This window comes from Zonotrichia leucophrys, chromosome 2, assembly GCF_028769735.1.
Source record: "Zonotrichia leucophrys gambelii isolate GWCS_2022_RI chromosome 2, RI_Zleu_2.0, whole genome shotgun sequence".
Lineage (NCBI taxonomy): Eukaryota > Metazoa > Chordata > Aves > Passeriformes > Passerellidae > Zonotrichia > Zonotrichia leucophrys.
Window position 1 is genome coordinate 726,102 of NC_088171.1, and position 18,905 is coordinate 745,006.

Consider the following 18,905-nt stretch of genomic DNA (forward strand, 5'->3'; position numbering starts at 1 on the left):
AGCCATGGGCCCTCCATGAGAACCCCTTCTGACAGAGTGAGAATCCCTGCCCCAAGGGATTTGAGGAGGGGCAGCTGCAGAACTGGACTGTGGGAGGCAGTGGGATTTCTGCCAGGGATATTCCTGGGGTGCCACCAGGCTCTGGGACAGGAGGTGAGCAGAGCTCCTGCTGTGCTGAGCACAGGTTGAAGCTACTGAAGTGAGGCCTTTCCAAATGACTTGTGGGAAGTTTTTCCTGGGGTCTGGCTGGCAGGAAGCTGCCGGCTGTGCCCACTGGCAGCTGGTGTCCCCATTTCTGAGATGTGACGGCACAAGGAGAGGCTCAGCTGGGCGGGTGTGACTGTGGTTTGCTTTCCCAGTGCACTCCAACATCCCCATGATGGACCAGCAGAACATCTTCCAGAGGCCTCCCCCGGGTGTCAGGAAGATCGTCCTGGCCACCAACATCGCCGAGACCTCCATCACCATCAACGACATCGTGCACGTGGTGGACAGCGGCACGCACAAGGAGGAGCGCTACGACCTCAAGACCAAGGTACTGCTGCCGTGCTGCTCTGACCCACTGGGCACTCTGAGCACAGGGCTGTGCTCACAGCAGTATCTCAGTGCCAGTAATGGCATGATGGAGCTGCTTCCCATGTGGCCCCTGGGGCACAGGCGTGGTGTTGTTTGGGGAGAGTGTTTGACTCCTCCTCAGTGTTTGCTGTGTCCCAGCTCTGGGCCAGGCTCCCCATCAAATTCTGAATTTTTCCAACAAATTTAAGGCAAATCCTACTCCCTTTCCAACTACTATAGAACACTGTAGCTTCTCTCTTTGGCTTCAGCCTTTTTCTATGATTTCATCCAAAACCTCTTGCTGGCCCTCACAGGGCAGCCCTGACTTGTTAGATCCTGCTCTTGTTTCCAGCTCTCCTGGCCTAATCCCTGTTCCTCAGCTTTTCGAGGGGGATCTGCTGCCCCCTGGCCTGTTCCTGGCAGTGCTGGGCCCTGACAAAGTGAAGGCAACTGTGCTGCTGTTGCTGTTGGGAGCAGGAATTTTGGCACCGTCCCTCTGCCCCTGTTCTAGAACATCATCTCCCAGGGCTGCTCACACCTTGGAGCAGTTCTGGTTTAAACCCAGCCCTTTGGTATTTGCCCAGTTTTATCCCAGTTCAGACTGCAGACCCCGAGGCAGGGCTGGGATGGGGAGCCCCGGGATGGGACAGGGACAAGTGTCCAGCAGGTGGCATCTGGGTCCCATCCATGCAGCCCAGAGCTGCTGCTGGACAGAGACCGGCACTGCACGAGGCAGGAGAGTGGGAAAGGCTTCCCTGGCCCTTTGGGACCATTCTCAGTCTGAGTTCTCTTGGCTGGGTGGAAAGATGGCAAAGGGAGGGACTTTGGGTATGGGCCTGGAGTGACAGGACAAGAGGGAACGGCTTCCACTGCCAGAGCTAGATGGGATACTGGGAAGGAATCCTTGGCTGTGAGGGTGGGGAGGGGCTGGAATGGAATTCCAGAGCAGCTGTGGCTGCCCCTGGGTCCCTGGCAGTGCCCAAGGCCAGGCTGGACAGGGCTGGGAGCAGCCTGGGGCCGTGGGAGGTGTCCCTGCCATGGCAGGGCAGAACAGGATGGGCTTTGAGGTCCCTTCCAGCCCAGAGCAGGCTGGGGGTCCGTGCTGTGAGCAGGTGAGCTGTGGGAGGGCTCACCCTGTGCTGTCCCCACAGGTGTCCTGCCTGGAGACCGTGTGGGTGTCCAAGTCCAACGTGGTGCAGCGGCGCGGGCGCGCCGGGCGCTGCCAGTCGGGCTTTGCCTACCACCTGTTCCCGCGCAGCCGCCTGGACAAGATGCCCACGTACCAGGTGCCCGAGATCCTGCGCACGCCCCTGGAGAACCTGGTGGTGCAGGCCAAGATCCACATGCCAGAGAAAACGGTGAGCGGGCCCTGGCTGCGGGCACTGAGAGGGTTTGTGGAGCCCCAGGGGCAGAGCGGGCAGAACCCAGAGTGCTGATGGCTTGAGTTTAACATGGTGCTGTCCAGGGAAGTTCAGAGCAGGAAATCTCCCTGAGATCACAGAGTGTGTGTGGAGGCTTGAAGGAATGGAGAGGGCTGACTCATATCCCTGGAGGTGGACAAAGAGGGAATTGTGCTGCAGTCTGGGTTCCTGAGGGCTCTCACAGCTGTATGGGAAACTTGCTCACTTTTTCCCTCTTCCCTTCCCCTGCTGTGTTGCAGGCAGTTGAATTTCTGTCCAAGGCTCTGGACAGCCCTGACATCAAAGCTGTGGATGAAGCTGTGATCTTGCTGCAGGAGATTGGTGAGTTAATTCTGTGTCCTGGAAACACGTTTGCTGTTCTCAGCATGACAGTGGGACTTGGCACAGGCTGCTGTGGGGCAGACTGGGCAGGATTGTCCCTGGATAGGGATAGCAGTTGACAGTGACTTTCCCAAACCACGTGCCCTGTGCTGTTTTATTTCCCACACTGCTTTGCTTAAAAATTGGGGATAACTTTCCAAGGTTAAAAAATAAAGGGGAGGCAGCAGAAAGAAGGGAAGTGGTGATCTGGAGTTCAGAGGTGGGGGACAGAAGGAAAGGAAGTGGTGATCTGGAGTTCAGAGAGGGTGACGGAAGGAAGGGAAGTGGTGATCTGGAGTTCAGAGAGGGTGACAGAAGGAAGGGAAGTGGTGATCTGGAGTTCAAGGCTGGGCCTTGTGGATGCTCCTGAGGCTGTGACAGCCGTTTCTGTGTCCTGAACTCAGTTAGACACGGGGGGTTCTGGGTGCTTACTGCAGGCCCCTGTGCCTCTTCTGGAGGTCACCCCAAATCTTCCCAGCCCTGGCAGTTCCCATCCCCAGTTTTGGCTGAGCTGATGGATGTGCCACGTGGGTGTCTCTCCCGCAGGAGTGCTGGACCAGCGGGAAGCGCTGACCACCCTGGGCAAGCGCCTGGCGCAGATCTCCACGGACCCTCGGCTGGCCAAGGCCATCGTGCTGGCCTCCATCTACCGCTGCCTGCACCCGCTGCTGGTCATCGTGTCGTGCCTGACGCGGGACCCCTTCAGCAGCAGCCTGCAGAACCGCGCCGAGGTGGACAAGGTGAGCAGCGGCCCCCCGGCACGGGGGCACGGCTGGCGCGGGGGCTGCCCGTGGCTCAGCCGTGTCCCTGTCCCAGGCCAAGGCCGTGCTGAGCCGGGAGAGCGGCAGTGACCACCTGGCCTTCGTGCGGGCGGTGGCGGGCTGGGAGGAGGTGCTGCGGCGCAGGGACAGCCGCGCCAGGGACAACTACCTGCAGGACTACTACCTGTACGGGCCCAGCCTGCGCTTCATCAACGGTGAGTTCTGAGCCACCAGGCGGGTGCGGAGCAGGGAGGGACACGGGGCACGAGTGGGCTGTGCTGGCCTGGTGACTGCGGGACCAGGACAGGGCTCCTGCCCCAGCCCGGGCTGGTGCTGCCCTGCTCAGGTGGCTCATTCCATGGGGGAAGGAGAGGGTGAATCTCATCCCTGGGGCTGTCTCCTCTCTTCAGGCCTTGTCAAGCAGTTCTCTGAGAACCTCTATGAAGCCTTCCTGGTGTCATCCCCGTCTGACTGTACCATGCCCTCGTCCGTGTGTAACCAGTACAGTGAGGAGGAGGAACTGGTCAAGGGTGTCCTCATGGCTGGGCTCTACCCCAACCTCATCCAGGTACTGCACTGCCATTGCTCTCTGGGGGTGGCTGTCACAGCAGGTGGCACTGAAGTGCTGAGGTGCCAGAGAAGCTTCTGCTCTCTTGGGAGTGAGTGTCCAAGCCAGGCATCCTGCTCTGGGCTCTGGCCTGTGCTCCAGTGCTGTCCCCGATCCCCGTTCACAAGGAGTGGCCACCCCAGCTTGTGTTAGGTCCATGTTTAGGTTCTCATCGCTGGGTTTGGGAGCCATTGAAGTGGCGTTTTTCTCCTGTTTGCTGCCTGAGGTGGCATCTTCCTCCTTGTGTTGTCTGTGGTGGCACTGGGTGACTGCCAGGTGTGGTCACCCCAAGAACATTCCACTAACCCCTGGAGCTGCTGGGAGTGCAGGGACATCATCCCCTCCCCCTGTCAGAGGGGGGCTGTGGCTCTCAGGGCTGGTGCAGGTGTGTGACGGTCCCCTCCCGTGGCAGGTGAGACAAGGCAAGGTGACACGCCAGGGGAAGTTCAAGCCCAACAGTTACGCGTACCGGACCAAGGCCGGCACCGTGCTGCTGCACAAGTCCACCATCAACAGGTGGGTGATGGGGAGGGGTCCCACGGGGCAGTGGCTGTGCCAGGGCCTGGCCAGGCTGACAGAGCTGCTCCTGCAGGGAGGCATCCAAGCTCTACAGCCGCTGGCTCACCTACTTCATGGCCGTCAAGTCCAACGGCGGCGTCTTCGTGCGCGACTCGTCGCAGGTGCACCCGCTGGCCGTGCTGCTCATGACTGACACCGACATCCACGTGCGAGGTGAGTGCTCGGGTGCCCAGCCTGCTCCAGCTGCTCCCTGGGCCCAGTTCCCGCTTCCCAAGGCTCTCAGGCTGGGCATGCATTGGTGGCAGGGCCGTAGAGGCGATGGTTTGTGAGCTGTTGCCAGCTGCCCTCTGCAGGGAGACAAAGCCAGCCCCGGCAGGCTGAGCCTTAGGGCTGTGCCTGATCATCCTGGGGGAAGGAGCTGAGCTGGCAGGATCCCACTTGTCCCTGGGGATGTGTCTGTTCAGCCTGTGGGGTTTTGGCAGTGCTGCAGTCGGTCTCTAGCCCACGAGCACAGTAGGGCTATGCCATCAGTCACCTCCTGTGGGAAAGCAGGAGGATCCCAGTGTGTGCTCAGAGCTGCCTGGCTTTTGTGGAGCTGCCGGAGCGGCTCAAAGGAGTGTGGGCAGGAGCTGCCTCGGGGCAGCAGAGGAGCCCCAGCAGCCCCGGTCCCTCACACGCTCTCCTCCCCCAAGATGACGGCTGGCGAGCGACGGTGTCCCTGACGGACAGCGACCTGCTGGTGCTGGAGGGGGACTCGTACACCATCCGCCTGCTGCGCGACTTCCGCGTGTCCCTCTCCAAGATGGTGGAGACGTGCCTGTGCTACGAGATGGCCGCGATCCCCGGGGACCTGCACCACCAGCACAGCCAACTGCTCGACATCCTGGTGGATCTGCTCAAGGGCCCTCCCGGCAGCTTCGGCTCGTAGGCGGAGCTGCAGCCTCGTGTGGGGACTTGTAATTTGTATAAAGATGTTCACAAATGTTTATTTAAATAAAGTTCTATTTATCCCTTGTGAAGTCATCTCTCTCCATCCTAGAAGATTAATGTTGTCTGAATCTCCTGCTGTCGGCTCCGTGCATGGTCACCGCGTGGGAAGAGCAGCGCAGTCCCGCCGGGAATGGACTGGGAGTGCCGACGGAGCCCGGCCCGTGGACGCCCACCCGCCTCCTCCGCCCGCCCCTGACCGGGAGCAAGGCCACGGCTGCTGCGGGCCCTCCTCTGCCCCCTCCCCACGGGGCCAGAGCTGCTCCGGGCCCAGGAGGAGCACGGATGTCCCGGCTGTGCCAGGATGGCGATGCAGCAGCTCCGGCAGGGAGGGGATCGCTGATCGGTGTCTCCGCTCCGCGTGGAGGAAGCCCCGAAAGCGCCGGATGGAGAGGAATTCCACACAGGATCCGAGGGGCCCTGCCAGCCCCAGCACAGTCGTGGCGTCTGAGTGTGAGATGTGACTCGTCCTTCCCAACCTGCCTGTACTTCTCGTCCTCTTGCGTTGTTCCTATGATTTTTTTTAAATTCCTGTTCTCCCCACGTGGAGGAGGCCGGATCCCTGTCCCTTGTGCAACACAGGACGTGATTGTAGCTGCCAGGCTGCCTGTGAGCGCCGCTCCTGCGGGAAGCCAGGAGCAGAGGCACAAAATCCTTTGTTTTCTATGAACAGGGACCATATTTCTGTGGAAGGAGGATTGCGACAGGCACAGCACTCACTGAGGAATCTGGAGTTTAATCCCAGCTTTGCCTTGGATTCTCTGTCCGAAGAAGACAGTGACCTACCTCACAGGGCTGTTGTGAGGGTCGGGGTTTGTAACGGGAGCCCTCGGGCCCAGGGCTGTGCCCCCCGGGCCCGGGCTCCTTTCTTTTTATTCCCATTTCTTACGCTCTTTGTACCTGCAGCCGGGAATGGGAGCGAGGCCGTTTCCATGGCACAGGGGCTCCTGCCCCGGGGCCACCCTTTGGTTCTCCCAGTTCTACCATTTAAGTTCCTGCTCATGGGCTTTAGGGCACCGTGGCTGTGCCAGCACAAGGCCCGGGGGGCCCTTCCCAGGCCCCGCTGCCCCCGGCCGTGGGGGGCCCTTGGAGTCCTGCAGCCTGGGGTCACTCCAAACTGCTCATCTTCATTTCACTTGCTTGAGGTTGTCACTATTATTTGACCAGTGTTTGTTTCTTTTGGCCTGTATAATGGGCAGTATGGTTTTCCCTTCCAGCAGGTTTAAAAAAAAAAAGAAAAAAAAAATACAAAAAAAAAAAAAGACTAAGCTATTGTCTAAATGGTTCCGAACTAGTGTGATATTGGGATACTTCCGTGGCTGTTATGTGATACTGGATCTTTTTACAACATAGATTAAAGACAATAAAAAGGGATAGAGTAGGAACTGCCTCTGTCCTCTTCATTCTTATTTTCTTTTTTTTTCCCCTGCAAAGTTTTGAATTTTTTCCCTTTCCCTGGGTAGGGAAGAGCAGTAACAGCTGCTCCTCTGCTGGGAGAGGTGCAGAGCTGCCCTGGGGCAGTGAGGGGCTGCAGGGCCATGCTGTGCCCCCACACCGACCCCAGCCACACTGAGGGGACAGGGGGCACAGGGGGCTGGCACTGAGGGAGGGCGGCTGGGGGGACATGTCCTGGTGCTGCTGGTGCCTGGAGAAAGCAGCCCAGGCTGTCCCAGAGGTGCCCACAGGTGAGGAGGCCAGGCCAGGCTGTCCCAGAGGTGCCCATGTGTGAGGAGGCCAGGCCAGGCTGTCCCAGAGGTGCCCACGTGTGAGGAGGCCAGGCCAGGCTGTCCCAGAGGTGCCCACGCGTGAGGAGGCCAGGCCAGGCTGTCCCAGAGGTGCCCGTGTGTGAGGAGGCCAAGCCAGGCTGTCCCAGAGGTGCCCGTGTGTGAGGAGGCCAGGCCAGGCTGTCCCAGAGGTGCCCATGTGTGAGGAGGCCAGCCCAGGCTGTCCCAGAGGTGCCCACGCGTGAGGAGGCCAGGCCAGGCTGTCCCAGAGGTGCCCGTGTGTGAGGAGGCCAGGCCAGGCTGTCCCAGAGGTGCCCGTGTGTGAGGAGGCCAAGCCAGGCTGTCCCAGAGGTGCCCGTGTGTGAGGAGGCCAGGCCAGGCTGTCCCAGAGGTGCCCGTGTGTGAGGAGGCCAGGCCAGGCTGTCCCAGAGGTGCCCGTGTGTGAGGAGGCCAGGCCAGGCTGTCCCAGAGGTGCCCGTGTGTGAGGAGGCCAGGCCAGGCTGTCCCAGAGGTGCCCACGCGTGAGGAGGCCAGGCCAGGCTGTCCCAGAGGTGCCCGTGTGTGAGGAGGCCAGGCCAGGCTGTCCCAGAGGTGCCCGTGTGTGAGGAGGCCAGGCCAGGCTGTCCCAGTGCTCCCGTGTGTGAGGAGGCCAGGCCAGGCTGTCCCAGAGCTGCCCACGCGTGAGGAGGCCAGGCCAGGCTGTCCCAGAGGTGCCCGTGTGTGAGGAGGCCAGGCCAGGCTGTCCCAGTGCTCCCGTGTCTGGGGCAGCTGAGGGTCAATGGGGCTGGGGCTGTTTCCACAGCAGCGCTCAAGGAGGGCACAGGAGCAGCTGCTCCAGGCACGGGGACCTGGAACTTGGCTCCCAGTCCTGTTTGGGGTCTCAGATCAGGTCCAAGCCAGGGTGGGAAACCTTTCCTTTATCTGTGTGAGTGGCCAGGGGCACCTGCTGGTACCTCTGGCTGTGCCAGCTGTTCCAGCTGTGGCATTGGGCACAGGGGCTCCCACAGCACCTATGTCAGCCCAAAGCCCCGTCCCCTCTGAGCCCAGGCTTGCAGAGCAAAGCCAAGGATGGGAATTCTCCTGTGGCTGAAATCAAACACCCAAATTCCTTCAGCGCCTTCCTTAGCCAGCCCCACATCAGGAGCCCCAGGCTGTGCTGGCGCCCCCCGCCCAGCCCTCCCGCCCCACAGAGCCACAGCAGCCTGAGGAGGAACATCTAGAAGCTTTATTTCAACCCTTTACAATAGTAAGAATCACAACATCAAGTCAGGAAATGTTGCTAAGGAGACGACGCTCGTACAGCCCCCAGGGAGGGGAGACACAAAGGCAGAAGCAACCGCTGGGCTGCCCCCTGAGCTGCTGCCTCACACCGAGCACTGACCTCCCCTCACAGCCTCCCCACCACGGCGCGGGGACAGCGCAGTCCCCCCTCCTCCGGCACGCCCTGCAGAATAATCCAATAATCCTATGACACAAAATAATAATAACACGTCACATTTAGAGAACACGTCACGCGCTGCTCGCGCCTCACAACAGCCCGGTGAGGTAAAATTGAATCCCCCCCACCTTTGCAGATGGGGAAACTGAGGCAGAGAGGTTGAGTGGCTTCCCGAGGGAGCCGAGGGCCGGGATCGCCCTCCGGGGCGCTGCCCCGAGCCCTCCTGCCCGGCCGCACGCCCCAGCCCGCGGTCACTGCGCTCGCTCCTGGTGCTCTGCGTGAGGGACAGCGGGGGCTGCGGGCGGCCGGGCGGGGACGGCGAGGGGCGCTGCGGCCTCGTGTGTGATCTCGGCCGGCGGGACCCGTGCGAGGGGGAGGGAGCGCTGCCAGGCTGGCTGCAGCGCGTGGCCGGAGCCTGCAGGGCCGCTCAGGCCTTGGGGCATGCTGAGCTGAGTGCTGAGCCCAGCCACGGCCGCCGGCCTGGGCACATTTCCCCTCAGCCGAGGCGCTCGCGCCGCTCGGGACTCCCTCAGCCCCGCCCGCCCTCCGGGGACTCCCACCGGAGCGCCTTGGGGACATTTCCCCAGCCTGGAGGCTGCTGAGCCCACACCCGCCTCACGGCCGGCTCCGGCCTTGGGGACATTTCCCTCAGCCTGAGCGCTCGGCCTCAGGGGACATTTCCTCTCAGCCTGGAGGCCGCTCAGCCCCTTGGGGGACATTTCCCCTCAGCCTGGAGGCCGCTCGGCCTCGGGGACATTTCTCCAAGCCTTGAGGCTGCTGAGCCCCAGCGCGGCCGCTCGGCCTCAGCGGGGCCGCGGCTCCGCGGGGACTCGGCCCTGCCCTCAGGGGAGCCCCGTCACCCCAAGGATGCCACCGACACCAAGCTCCAAGAAAAGTAGGAATTCTGCCTAGACACGAACACGCGAGGCCCGGGGCCCCTCACACACCACACTACGCGGGGACAGCGCGAGGGGCAGCGTAGAAAACTACATTCAGTTTGCGGCCGGGAGCCGAGCGGGAGCCACGCTGGGGCGGCCGCGGCCTCGAGCCCACCAACTCGGTTACTCGAATGTTGCTGTTTAACAGTACAAAAAGCCCAAAGAACTGTGGATGCCACTGATATGCCGAGAGGCGCCGGGCTCCGGCGGCTGCCGGCCGGGGGAGGCTCCGGCTGCCCGGAGGAAGCGCGGCCCCGCCGGGGTGGAGCTCGCACCCGGCCCCGCCGCTTCCCCCGAGCCCTGCGGCAGCTCAGCCCCTCCAGAGCGCCGCTCCCCGCCCTGAGCTCTGCAAAGGCCTTTGCCGAGCATCCTGCCCGGAGCCAGCCACCAGCGTGGCCCCGCTCAGCCCCTGCCCAGCTCACAGTGCCCCCAGTGCGGCCAAAGCCAGGACCCCCGGCGCCAGCTCGGGACAGGAACGTGTACATTCAACTTGCATCTCATTCAGAGCTCAGCTCCTGTTTCCCCCCGGATTCGCTGCCTCCAGCCCTCGATGGAGCCACCGGCACCCGCAGCCCCTTCCCCAGCAGCGTTAAGGTCTCAGCACTACCCAGCTCATCCCATCTCTCCAGACAGGAGACTAAAGTCATTCCCACCACACACGGCTCCTTCCCAGCCTAGCAATATGTACAGCCGCTTCCTCAAAATAAAGTTAAAAAAGAAATCCGTATTAAAACTGAAGCTGCCCTAGAAACACCACGGCAAACTAGTGTATCTGGATTTAGTTCATCAGCTAAACACAGGCACAACAAGTGTTAGAGAAGTGGCACAGAAGCACGGGCCGGGGGTGAGCTGGGCCGGGGTTTGGGCAGGGACAGCCTGGGCACCGCACGCAGCCACCGCGCCCGGCGCTCGGGGAATCATCGGGAATCGGAGAAAAGCAGTGCAGGGAGAAGGTGATGTCGCTGTCCCTTTGCAGCGGGGCAGGGCTGTTTGCTTTTTGCAATCTCAGAAGATAAAGTGCAATGTTGCCATTTGCTTTCCTCCTGCAGTCCCTGAACCGGGACCGGCTGCTTCCCTTTGCCCGGGGCCTCACCTGGGCACCCTGGGAATGTCATCCTGAGGGACCCCGGGAATGTCATCCTGGGAATCCCAGGGAATCCCATCCCGGGACATCCCAGGGAATCCCATCCCGGGACATCCCAGGGAATCCCATCCCGGGGCATCCCAGGCCACCATCCCTGGGGTGCCCCAGGAAGAGCAGCGAGAGGAACACGACATCCCAGCCTGCACCTCCTCTTTGGCTGCCCCCGCACATCTCCGGCTGCCGCCAGCTCACAAACGCTGCTCCCAGCGCCCCTCCCGGCCGGTGAGCCCGGGGCTCGGCTCCAGCCCTGCCGAGGCCACCCCGGCTGGGTCACAGGCTGGGAACAGAGGCTCCAGCCTGGGAACCAGGCTCCAGGCTCACCGCCCTGCCCAGGGGCTCACCCTGCTCCTCTCCTCTCCTTTAATTCTCCCTCAATTCAAGTGTTGGAAAAAAAAAAAAAATCGACCAGAGCAAAGGCAAGGCTGCCAAGCTGAAGCTGGTGTGTAGAATTTAGCAGTTCAGAAAGAAGGAAGCGTCACGGGAGGGCAGTGATATATACCGGCACACGGGGATCGAGCAGGGCTCCAGCTCCTCCTCCGAGCCGGGCCGGCGGCCGTGGCTGCTCCGGGAACGCCGGGGACACACAGGGACACACGGGAGGGCACGGAGCGACGGCACGGCCGCCGGCCCCGCTGGGGTCACAGGGATGCGGAGGGCAGTGGGGAGGTGGGGAGGAGGAGGAGGAAAAGGAGGAGGAAAAGGAGGAGGAAGAGGAAGGGAAGCACTGGGAGGTCTCTGGGTATATATAACCGCCCCTTTCAGGTGCAAATCTGCATCGTTTAAATTTGTATTCAGATGAAAAAGCACTTATGAAACTACCAGACGACTTTGATGCAAACTAGTACATTTTAATGCCATTTTATTAGAAACCATGCAAACTTTAATATAAAAAATACAAGTGCAATAAGAATCTTTGTGTGTAAATACAGATTCCGGGTTATCGTGTCGTTGTTGGCTTCCCAAAGAAATACTCCCACAAGCACGAGAAGCTGCAGGCTTCCCTCTGTCCCCTCCTGGAGCAGCCCCCCTTAGCACACGCCTGGTTCAGCTCTCTTTGATCCCAGTGTTTTGTTATTCTGCTTGCCTTTTTTTTTTTGTTTCTTTAAATTAGTTCGACCACCCAAGAACACTTTTGTTTGAATTTATTTACATTTCGTTTCTTTAGTGTCATTTGAAACGAGGAGCTCCAAGAGTGGTTTTAGATCTCCTTCCTAGTCAGAGCTGCACCTGCCTGGCACCGCCCCTGCCCTGCTTTCCCCGGGATGAGCTCCTGCTCCTGCTGCCCGCACGGCGCTGCCCATCCCGGCTCGCTCGGGTCCCCCTCCACGCCCCAAACCGCGCACCCGCACTGCCCACACTGCCCGCACTGCCCGCACTGCCCACACTGCCCACAGTGTACAGTGAGCACAGTGAGGGCACTGCCCACACTGCCCACACTGCCCACACTGCCCACACTGCCCGCACTGCCCGCACTGCCCGCACTGCCCGCACTGCCCACACTGCCCGCACTGCCCGCACTGCCCGCACTGCCCGCACTGCCCGCACTGCCCACACTGCCCGCACTGCCCACACTGCCCACACTGCCCGCACTGCCCACACTGCCCACACTGCCCGCACTGCCCGCACTGCCCACACTGCCCACACCCCCACGGACCTGCTGCAGCCCCGCAACCCCGGCCCCGCCACGGCCGCCTCCTGCTCCCTCCGGCCTCGCCCGGGAAAACGGGACAAACCCCGGGGCTCGGCCGTGCCGCTAATAAATAAACCACCTCGGCAGAAGGCACCCGCGGAGGGCTCGCGAGCGTCAATTAACACATCTCGAGCATCAATTACACATCTCGAGGTCAACACAGGCTCCACCTGAGCTCTCACAGCAAGTTCGCCCTTTACACATTCCTGTGCCTTTCGTTCCGGACATGGCTTAATCCCATGAACTCGCTCCATCGTTTTAAAATATTAAAAAGAAAAAACCCCAAACAACAACAAAGAAGTTACAACGGCTGGATATGTCAGTAAGAAGCCAGCACGGCAGCAGCGGTTAAATGTCCCTACTCTCCTACGGGTCGGAAAAGAAGGAAAGAGAAAAGGAAACTTAGCACGGGTTCGAACACGATAAATCATCAACACTTCGTCACAAAGAATAAAAGGTTCAAGTCAACAGTTAAAACAGCCTAACGAGTGTGGAGGGGATTTATCAGCATCCCACAGGCGGCAGAAACTGAAGCGGCGAGGAGGGAAGGGGTTAAAAAAAGAGACAGAAAGAAAGATCACAGCTTATCCCTGTTAACTCGGCCTGGCCCCGCAGCCAGGGCTCTGCTCTGCCCTGCCCTGGCACGGCCGGAGCCGCTCGGGCCGGCCCCGAGGCGCAGCAACCCCCGGAGTCCCGGGCCAGCGGGAGGGCAGGGCAGGGAGAGCAGGAGGGAGGGGAGCCCTGCCCGGCCGCCGAGGGACCCCAGCCCGGGCGGGCCCGAGGAGCATCGGCCCCTTCCCACCTAAAGGCAGGGCCGGGTTAAGAGGGCCAAGCTGGGGTCCCCGGGGCGCGGAGCGGGGCCGGGGGTCACAAGCCTTGCTGGGAGGGCGCGGCCGGCGGCGGTGACGGGAGGCGACGGAGCCCAGGCTGTCGCTGGCGGAGGTGCTACGCCGGGGGCAGGTGCTGCTGGAAAGGGTGGGGGGTTTGGAGACGACGATTTCCGCTCCGTGGTCCGTTCGAGCCTTGGCCTTCGCACGGAACGTCAGCTTGTGAGACTCAATCTGCAGCGACACAAGGGCAGGGGACAAGGGGACACGGGGAGAGGAGGAGACAAGGGACAGGAGGGGAATGGAAGACGATACCATAATGTCATCATTAGATGCCTGGAAGATAAAAGGCAATTTTCTGAATTAAAAGCAAGGCACGACAACCCCGCAGACGTCGCTGGCAGCGATCGGGGGCTGCGGTGGCAGCGACGCCGCCGCGCCCGGGGCTCCCTCCCCCCGGCCCCGGGCGGGGCCCCGGCACTTACTTGTTTCTTGGATGTGAGTGTCGAGGCTCTGCATTTCCCTTTGGTCGGCGGTGCCGAGGGCGGCCAGGGCCGGCCCCACGCCGTTCTCCCGCAGCGCGGGGGCCGCGGGCAGCGCGCCCGGCTCCGGCCCCGCTCCGTTGGCCGGCGGGAGCTGCGCCGGCTCCGCGCCGCCCTCCTGCAATGACAGCGCGGCCACGGGTCAGTACCACGGCGAGGGAAGGGTGCAGGGACGGGAGGGGATGGCAGCGGCAATCTCCGCTCCTGGGAAAGCAAATCCTGCCCGGCCCTGCGGGGTCTGACGGACCCCGGGCCCTGGAGCTCCTCCGGGTGCCCTCGGGTCCCGGAGCTGAGCTGCCCCACTCACAGCTGGCACAGGGAATGCCAGGGACAAACCCCCGTGTTCTGGGGCCGAGGGCTGCCTGTGGGGCCACTGCTGTGACACTGCATCATGGCCTGGGGACACCCACAGCAGCTGGGGCTGCCCCTGCATCCCTGGCAGTGCCCCAGGCCAGGCTGGACAGGGCTTGGGGCACCCTGGGACACTGGGAGGTGTCCCTGCCATGGCAGGGGTGGCACTGGGTTATCCTCAGGGTCCCTTCCACCCCAAACCACTGCAGCATTCCGTGTTCCCAGCTCCTGGTGGGTCCCAAACCAGCAGGGCCAGGCTCACACAAGGAGCCCCTTTCCCCTCCACGCTGAGCCATGGACCAGGACTGAGAGCTCAGGGAGAATCCAGAGTCCCCTCCTGCTCTGGTCCCACAGCAGAGCTGCTCATCCCACTGGGCTCAGCAGCTGTCCCTGGGCCTGGAGCAGAGCTGAGCCCTCCTGCCCTTGGAGGGGGCTCTGCTGCCCTGGGGTGACAGAAACCCTTGGCAAGGCCCTGGGACAGCAGCAGCAGCACTGACACCCAGGGAGGGGAAACAGCCCACAGTCACAGCCAGACTGAATCTGAGATGACACCACAGTCAGACTGAACCTGAGCAGGTGACAATCTGGAAGTTGGGTGGAAGCACCCTCAACTCCCCAGCACACACCAGTGTACACACCAGGAGCTGCAGTTCACTGGAATTCTGTTACAGAAAGTTCCAGATCCCTTCCCATGCAGGAGCAGCTTCTCCAGCTCCTTCCAGCCTTCCCTGAGCCACGATTTGCCAGGATGGAGTTTCCAGACAGGGCTGGAGCTGGGAGAACCTGAGCAGTGGCCATGCCCTCTGCCCTTGCTTTGCCAGGAATGCCCAAGCTCCATCCCCCTGGGAATCCTGCTGCCCCAGGACTGGCACTGCTGCTTTCCAGCGCCCCCAGAATTCAACACAGCAGCTCAGCCCAGCTCTGAGCCCTTCCTGCACACACAGAGCCTCACACAAGCCAAGGTGGGGACACCCAGTCCAGCTGGATCCCTGGCAGTGCCCAAGGCCAGGCTGGTCAGGGCTTGCAGCAGCCTGGGGCAGTGGGAGGTGTCCCTGCCATGGCAGGGGTGTCACAAGTCCCTTCCAGTGGCTCCCTGAGCACAATTCCCAGTTCCCTGGGGTTGTGCCAGGCCCACACATCCCTCGGGGAGGGAATGTCCCCTCCCTGGGCACAGATGTCCCATTGCTGCAGCCAGACCTGGAACACGCAGAGCCGAGGCTGGGGACAGTTTGTGCTCCTGTGGGAGAAGGGATGAATCAGCCCAAGAGCTGTGCTCTGTTCTCATCCCCACACAAACAAAACAGGGCTGAAGGATGGGCTGGACAGATCCCTTCCAGCTCAGGGCATTCCATGGCTCTGGAAATGCTCCCAAGACTGCCAGGTGCCCTCTCCAGCACAGAGCACAGAGCATGTGGATCTCAGCTGCTTCCACTGGGGGTGAAACTGCCAGCCCTCTGCTGGGCACAGCCCTGCCAGCCCTCTGCTGGGCACGGCCCCTGCCAGCCCCTCTGCTGGGCACGGCCCTGCCAGCCCTCTGCTGGGCACAGCCCTGCCAGCCCCTCTGCTGGGCACAGCCCTGCCAACCCCTGCCAGCCCCTCTGCTGGGCCCCCAGCCAGCAGTGATCCCTGCTCTCAGGTTCCAAGAGGAAGGATGGAGATGGGCAGTGCCAGCCCTTGGGAATGCCCAGCAGGGTCAGGCACCCCGAGCTGGGTCCAGCTCTCTCCAGCCATCCTTGTCCTGGGCTCCATCCCCACCCAGGGGTGCACAGCACAGGCCCCAGGAGCAAGGAGGCTGTACCAGGCTGTGGAGGAGGAGCTGCACAGCAGCAGCAGAAGGACAAGAACTGGATCAGAGCCATTCCTGGCTGTGCCAGGTCCCTGCCCTCACCTTGACGGCCCCTCCGGCCGGTGAGTGTCCCACGTTGTCCAGAGATCCCACCTTGGCCTGGGCCTTCTCCTTGAAGTTCAGCTTCTGGTTCTCGATTTTGACGTCTCCTCCGCCTGCAGGGACAGAGAGCAGGGCTGAGTTTGGGGAAGGTCCCAGCAGTCCCACCCAGGAGCCCCTGGGGAGCCCTCAGAGGAGGGACAGGACAAGTTCCACAGTCCCTGCCTCAGGAAAGTTCTGGAAGACCAAAGCTGGTGATTCCCAGCCCTGCCAGCACACAGGGCCCTGGGGAATGCTGCACATCCAGACAGACAGGCTGGAGAGAACTCCCTGGATCTGCTCCTGAGGCTGCCTCCTCCAGCAGAGGTGTGAAATGCCACCCTCACTGTCCTCACTGGTGCCACTCCAAGGCTGTGTCCCATCCCTGTCCCTGTCCCTGCCCAGGCCCCTCCAGCTCAGCCACCTGTGCTCCCAGCAGTGCCAGGGCACCTCTGCTCCTCTGTGTCCCTGCCCTCCTCCCCTGCTGCTCCAGCCCTGGCATCCCTGGGCAGCCCTGCCTGCCTGGGCAGCTCCCCTGGCACACCCCACCTGCAGGAACACTGCAGGGAACGTGGAGGTCACAAACACAGCTGAGAATTTCAGCAAGGTTTTTCCAGAATGGAATAGCTTGCAGAATCAGATATAGATAGATTCCTATACATAGATATAGATGATATAGATGATATAGATATAGATATATTTAGATAGAATTAGATAAATTAGATATAGATGGATTCCCATTAATCACAGAATCCAGAATGGGCTGGGTTGGAAAGGACCTTAAGGATCACCCAGTGCCAGCCCTGCCATGGCAGGGACACCTCCCACTGTCCCAGGTGCTCCCAGCCCTGTCCAGCCTGGCCCTGGGCACTGCCAGGGATCCAGGGGCACCCACAGCTGCTCTGGGCACCTGTGCCAGGGCCTGCCCACCCTGCCAGGGAACAATTCCTAATTCCCAGTATCCCATCCAGCCCTGCCCTCTGGCAGTGGGAGCCATTCCCCTTGTCCTGGCACTCCAGGCCTTTGGAAGTCACCTCTCCCCATCTTCCTTGGCTCCCTTCAGGTCCTGGAAGGCCACAGTGAGGTCACCCCAAAACCTTCCCTTCTCCAGGCTGAGCAATGCCAGCTCTCTCAGCCTTTCCTGCCATGGGAATGCTCCATCCCTCTGATCACAGTGCTGCCTCTTTTACTGACAAACTAGTGCACAATCCCACAGACTGGAATCCTGGATCCTGAGGATGATTTCACCCCCCCTGCAAGGACAGGGCCACCCTTCCCTGGCTGCAGTGCCCATCCAGCAGCTTCTCCAAAGCCCAGCTCAAGTCTTGCTGAGCACAGCTCTGCCTCCCAGCGACATCATTAAAGCCTCAGCTCTGCCCTGGAAGCCTGGCACGGGCAATGGTGCAAAGCAAGGGCTTTGGTGCCACAGCTGAAGCCCTGGCAGGGTGGCAGTGCTCCCATCAGGCCTGGACAAGGCACTGATTGTCACCCCCAGCTCGTTACTGCATTGTCACTGCCCAGCACTGAGCTGGCAGAGGTCACACCCGTGGCACCGCGTTCCCAGGGCCGGGAGCCCCTGGAGCCAGGGCTCCTGCCAGGGAGTGCCCTGCTCTGACCTGGCAGCCTGGGCAGCCTGCAGGGCACTCCCAGGGGGACACAGAGCGGCCTGAGGGGCTCCTTCCCAGCCTGAGGGGCTCCCTCCCACCCTGAGGGGCTCCCTCCCTGCCTGAGGGGCTCCTTCCCAGCCTGAGGGGCTCCCTCCCACCCTGAGGGGCTCCCTCCCAGCCTGGGCACTGAACCCTGGCCCTCATGCTGGCAGCAGCGCTCCCGGCTGGAGAATGTGCCCAGGGACCAGGGGTCTCCAAGACACTGAACTGACCATCAGCTCCAGGACAACTGAAACTAGACCATCAGGCCGCAAGACCAACTGACCACAAGCATCGGACACTGAACTGACCATCAGCCCAAGGACACTGAGCTGACCATCCCTCAGGCCAAGCCAGGGGCTTCCAGCTCCAGCCCCTTGGGCTTGGGGACAAACCTGAGACTCCCAGGAACTCAGGCTGTGTTCTCAGTGGGGAGCAGGTAATTCCCACACTCATCCCAGAAAATCCACCCTGGGCCCAGAAGGGCTCCATGTGAGGCAGCTGCTGTGGGCTCAAGGCTAAAAGGAGCCTGGTATGTGCTCTGAAGGACTGCAGGGAATTTCCTTTATCCTGCCATGTCCCATGACCATCCTGGGATGTTCTGAGTGCCCCAAAGCCTCTGTGAGCATGGATGGAGCTTCCTGGAATGACTGTGGAAGCATCCCTGTGTTCCTTCTCAAATAAGGAGGAAAGGCAGAAATCAATCAAAGCTGTAGATTATCTCCACAGGCAAGAGGACATCCCACATCTCCTAATCCCCCTCTCTGCTCATCAAACCACCAGGAACTGTGGAAGAAGCATTTTTAGAAATTTCCACAAGCACTGGGGACATCCCCTGAAAGCAACAAGCCCCTAAAACTATTGCAGTCCCAATCCAGGGCTGTGTTTAAGTGACAAAACTTACAGGCAAATGAGGAAATGGCAAAATTCCTACCTGGCTTATGCTTGATATTTGCTTTAGATCCACACTTGGAGGACACTTTGGAGAGGTCGACTTTCTTGTTCTGGATCTGCACCTGGGGAGACAAAAAGCAGCAGCTGAGCACAGAGAAAGCCCTGGAGCCAGAGGGCACCTCAGGCTGTGCTCTGTGAGCCTGTCCCTGCTCTCATCCCTCCTCCTGCAGATTCCCAGAATCCTGCCTGCAATTCCTGAGCCACTGCAGCTCTGGGATCACCCAGAGCCAAAGTGAGACAGAGCTGGGACAGAGAGCAGGACAGAGGGACAGAACCATCACAGGGCTGGGCTGGGGCACAGCCTTGGGACAGGACAATAAAAGGCAAATCTGCTGCCAGGATCCCCACAGGGCTCCTGCCCAGCCTGGGACACAGCCATGGCCTGGGGCCACCTCAGGGAGCCCAGCTGCAGGCCAGGGCTGTGCCACCAGCTCTGCTGTTCTGCACCATCACACACAGCCTGGGGAGGAGAAGCTCCAGGGAGAGCTCAGAGCCCTGGCAGGGCCTGGAGAGGCTC

General features: G+C 61.2%; 2 protein-coding genes across 14 annotated transcripts in view; one reads left to right on the forward strand and one right to left on the reverse strand.

Moving 5' to 3' along the window:
- DHX30 (DExH-box helicase 30) overlaps positions 1-6,595 on the forward strand; it is a 31,207-nt gene extending 24,612 nt beyond the window's left edge. For all 3 annotated transcript variants that reach the window (XM_064703709.1, XM_064703706.1, XM_064703707.1), the window contains 9 exons: positions 360-535; positions 1,707-1,913; positions 2,216-2,297; positions 2,883-3,076; positions 3,153-3,312; positions 3,508-3,665; positions 4,117-4,220; positions 4,297-4,436; positions 4,916-6,595. In XM_064703709.1, coding sequence (XP_064559779.1) covers positions 360-535; positions 1,707-1,913; positions 2,216-2,297; positions 2,883-3,076; positions 3,153-3,312; positions 3,508-3,665; positions 4,117-4,220; positions 4,297-4,436; positions 4,916-5,151 — 1,457 coding nt within the window. In that variant the 3' untranslated portion in view covers positions 5,152-6,595. The remainder of the gene's footprint in view (positions 1-359; positions 536-1,706; positions 1,914-2,215; positions 2,298-2,882; positions 3,077-3,152; positions 3,313-3,507; positions 3,666-4,116; positions 4,221-4,296; positions 4,437-4,915) is intronic.
- Positions 6,596-11,281: 4,686 nt separating this feature from the next.
- MAP4 (microtubule associated protein 4) overlaps positions 11,282-18,905 on the reverse strand; it is a 155,690-nt gene continuing 148,066 nt past the window's right edge. For 9 of the 11 annotated variants that reach the window (XM_064703711.1, XM_064703713.1, XM_064703715.1 and 6 more), the window contains 4 exons: positions 18,369-18,450; positions 15,753-15,865; positions 13,457-13,631; positions 11,282-13,205 (listed from right to left, as the gene is read on the reverse strand). In XM_064703711.1, the coding sequence (XP_064559781.1) occupies positions 13,201-13,205; positions 13,457-13,631; positions 15,753-15,865; positions 18,369-18,450 (375 nt within the window). In that variant the 3' untranslated portion in view covers positions 11,282-13,200. The remainder of the gene's footprint in view (positions 13,206-13,456; positions 13,632-15,752; positions 15,866-18,368; positions 18,451-18,905) is intronic. The other 2 variants (XR_010439036.1, XR_010439035.1) reach the window with 2 other exon arrangements.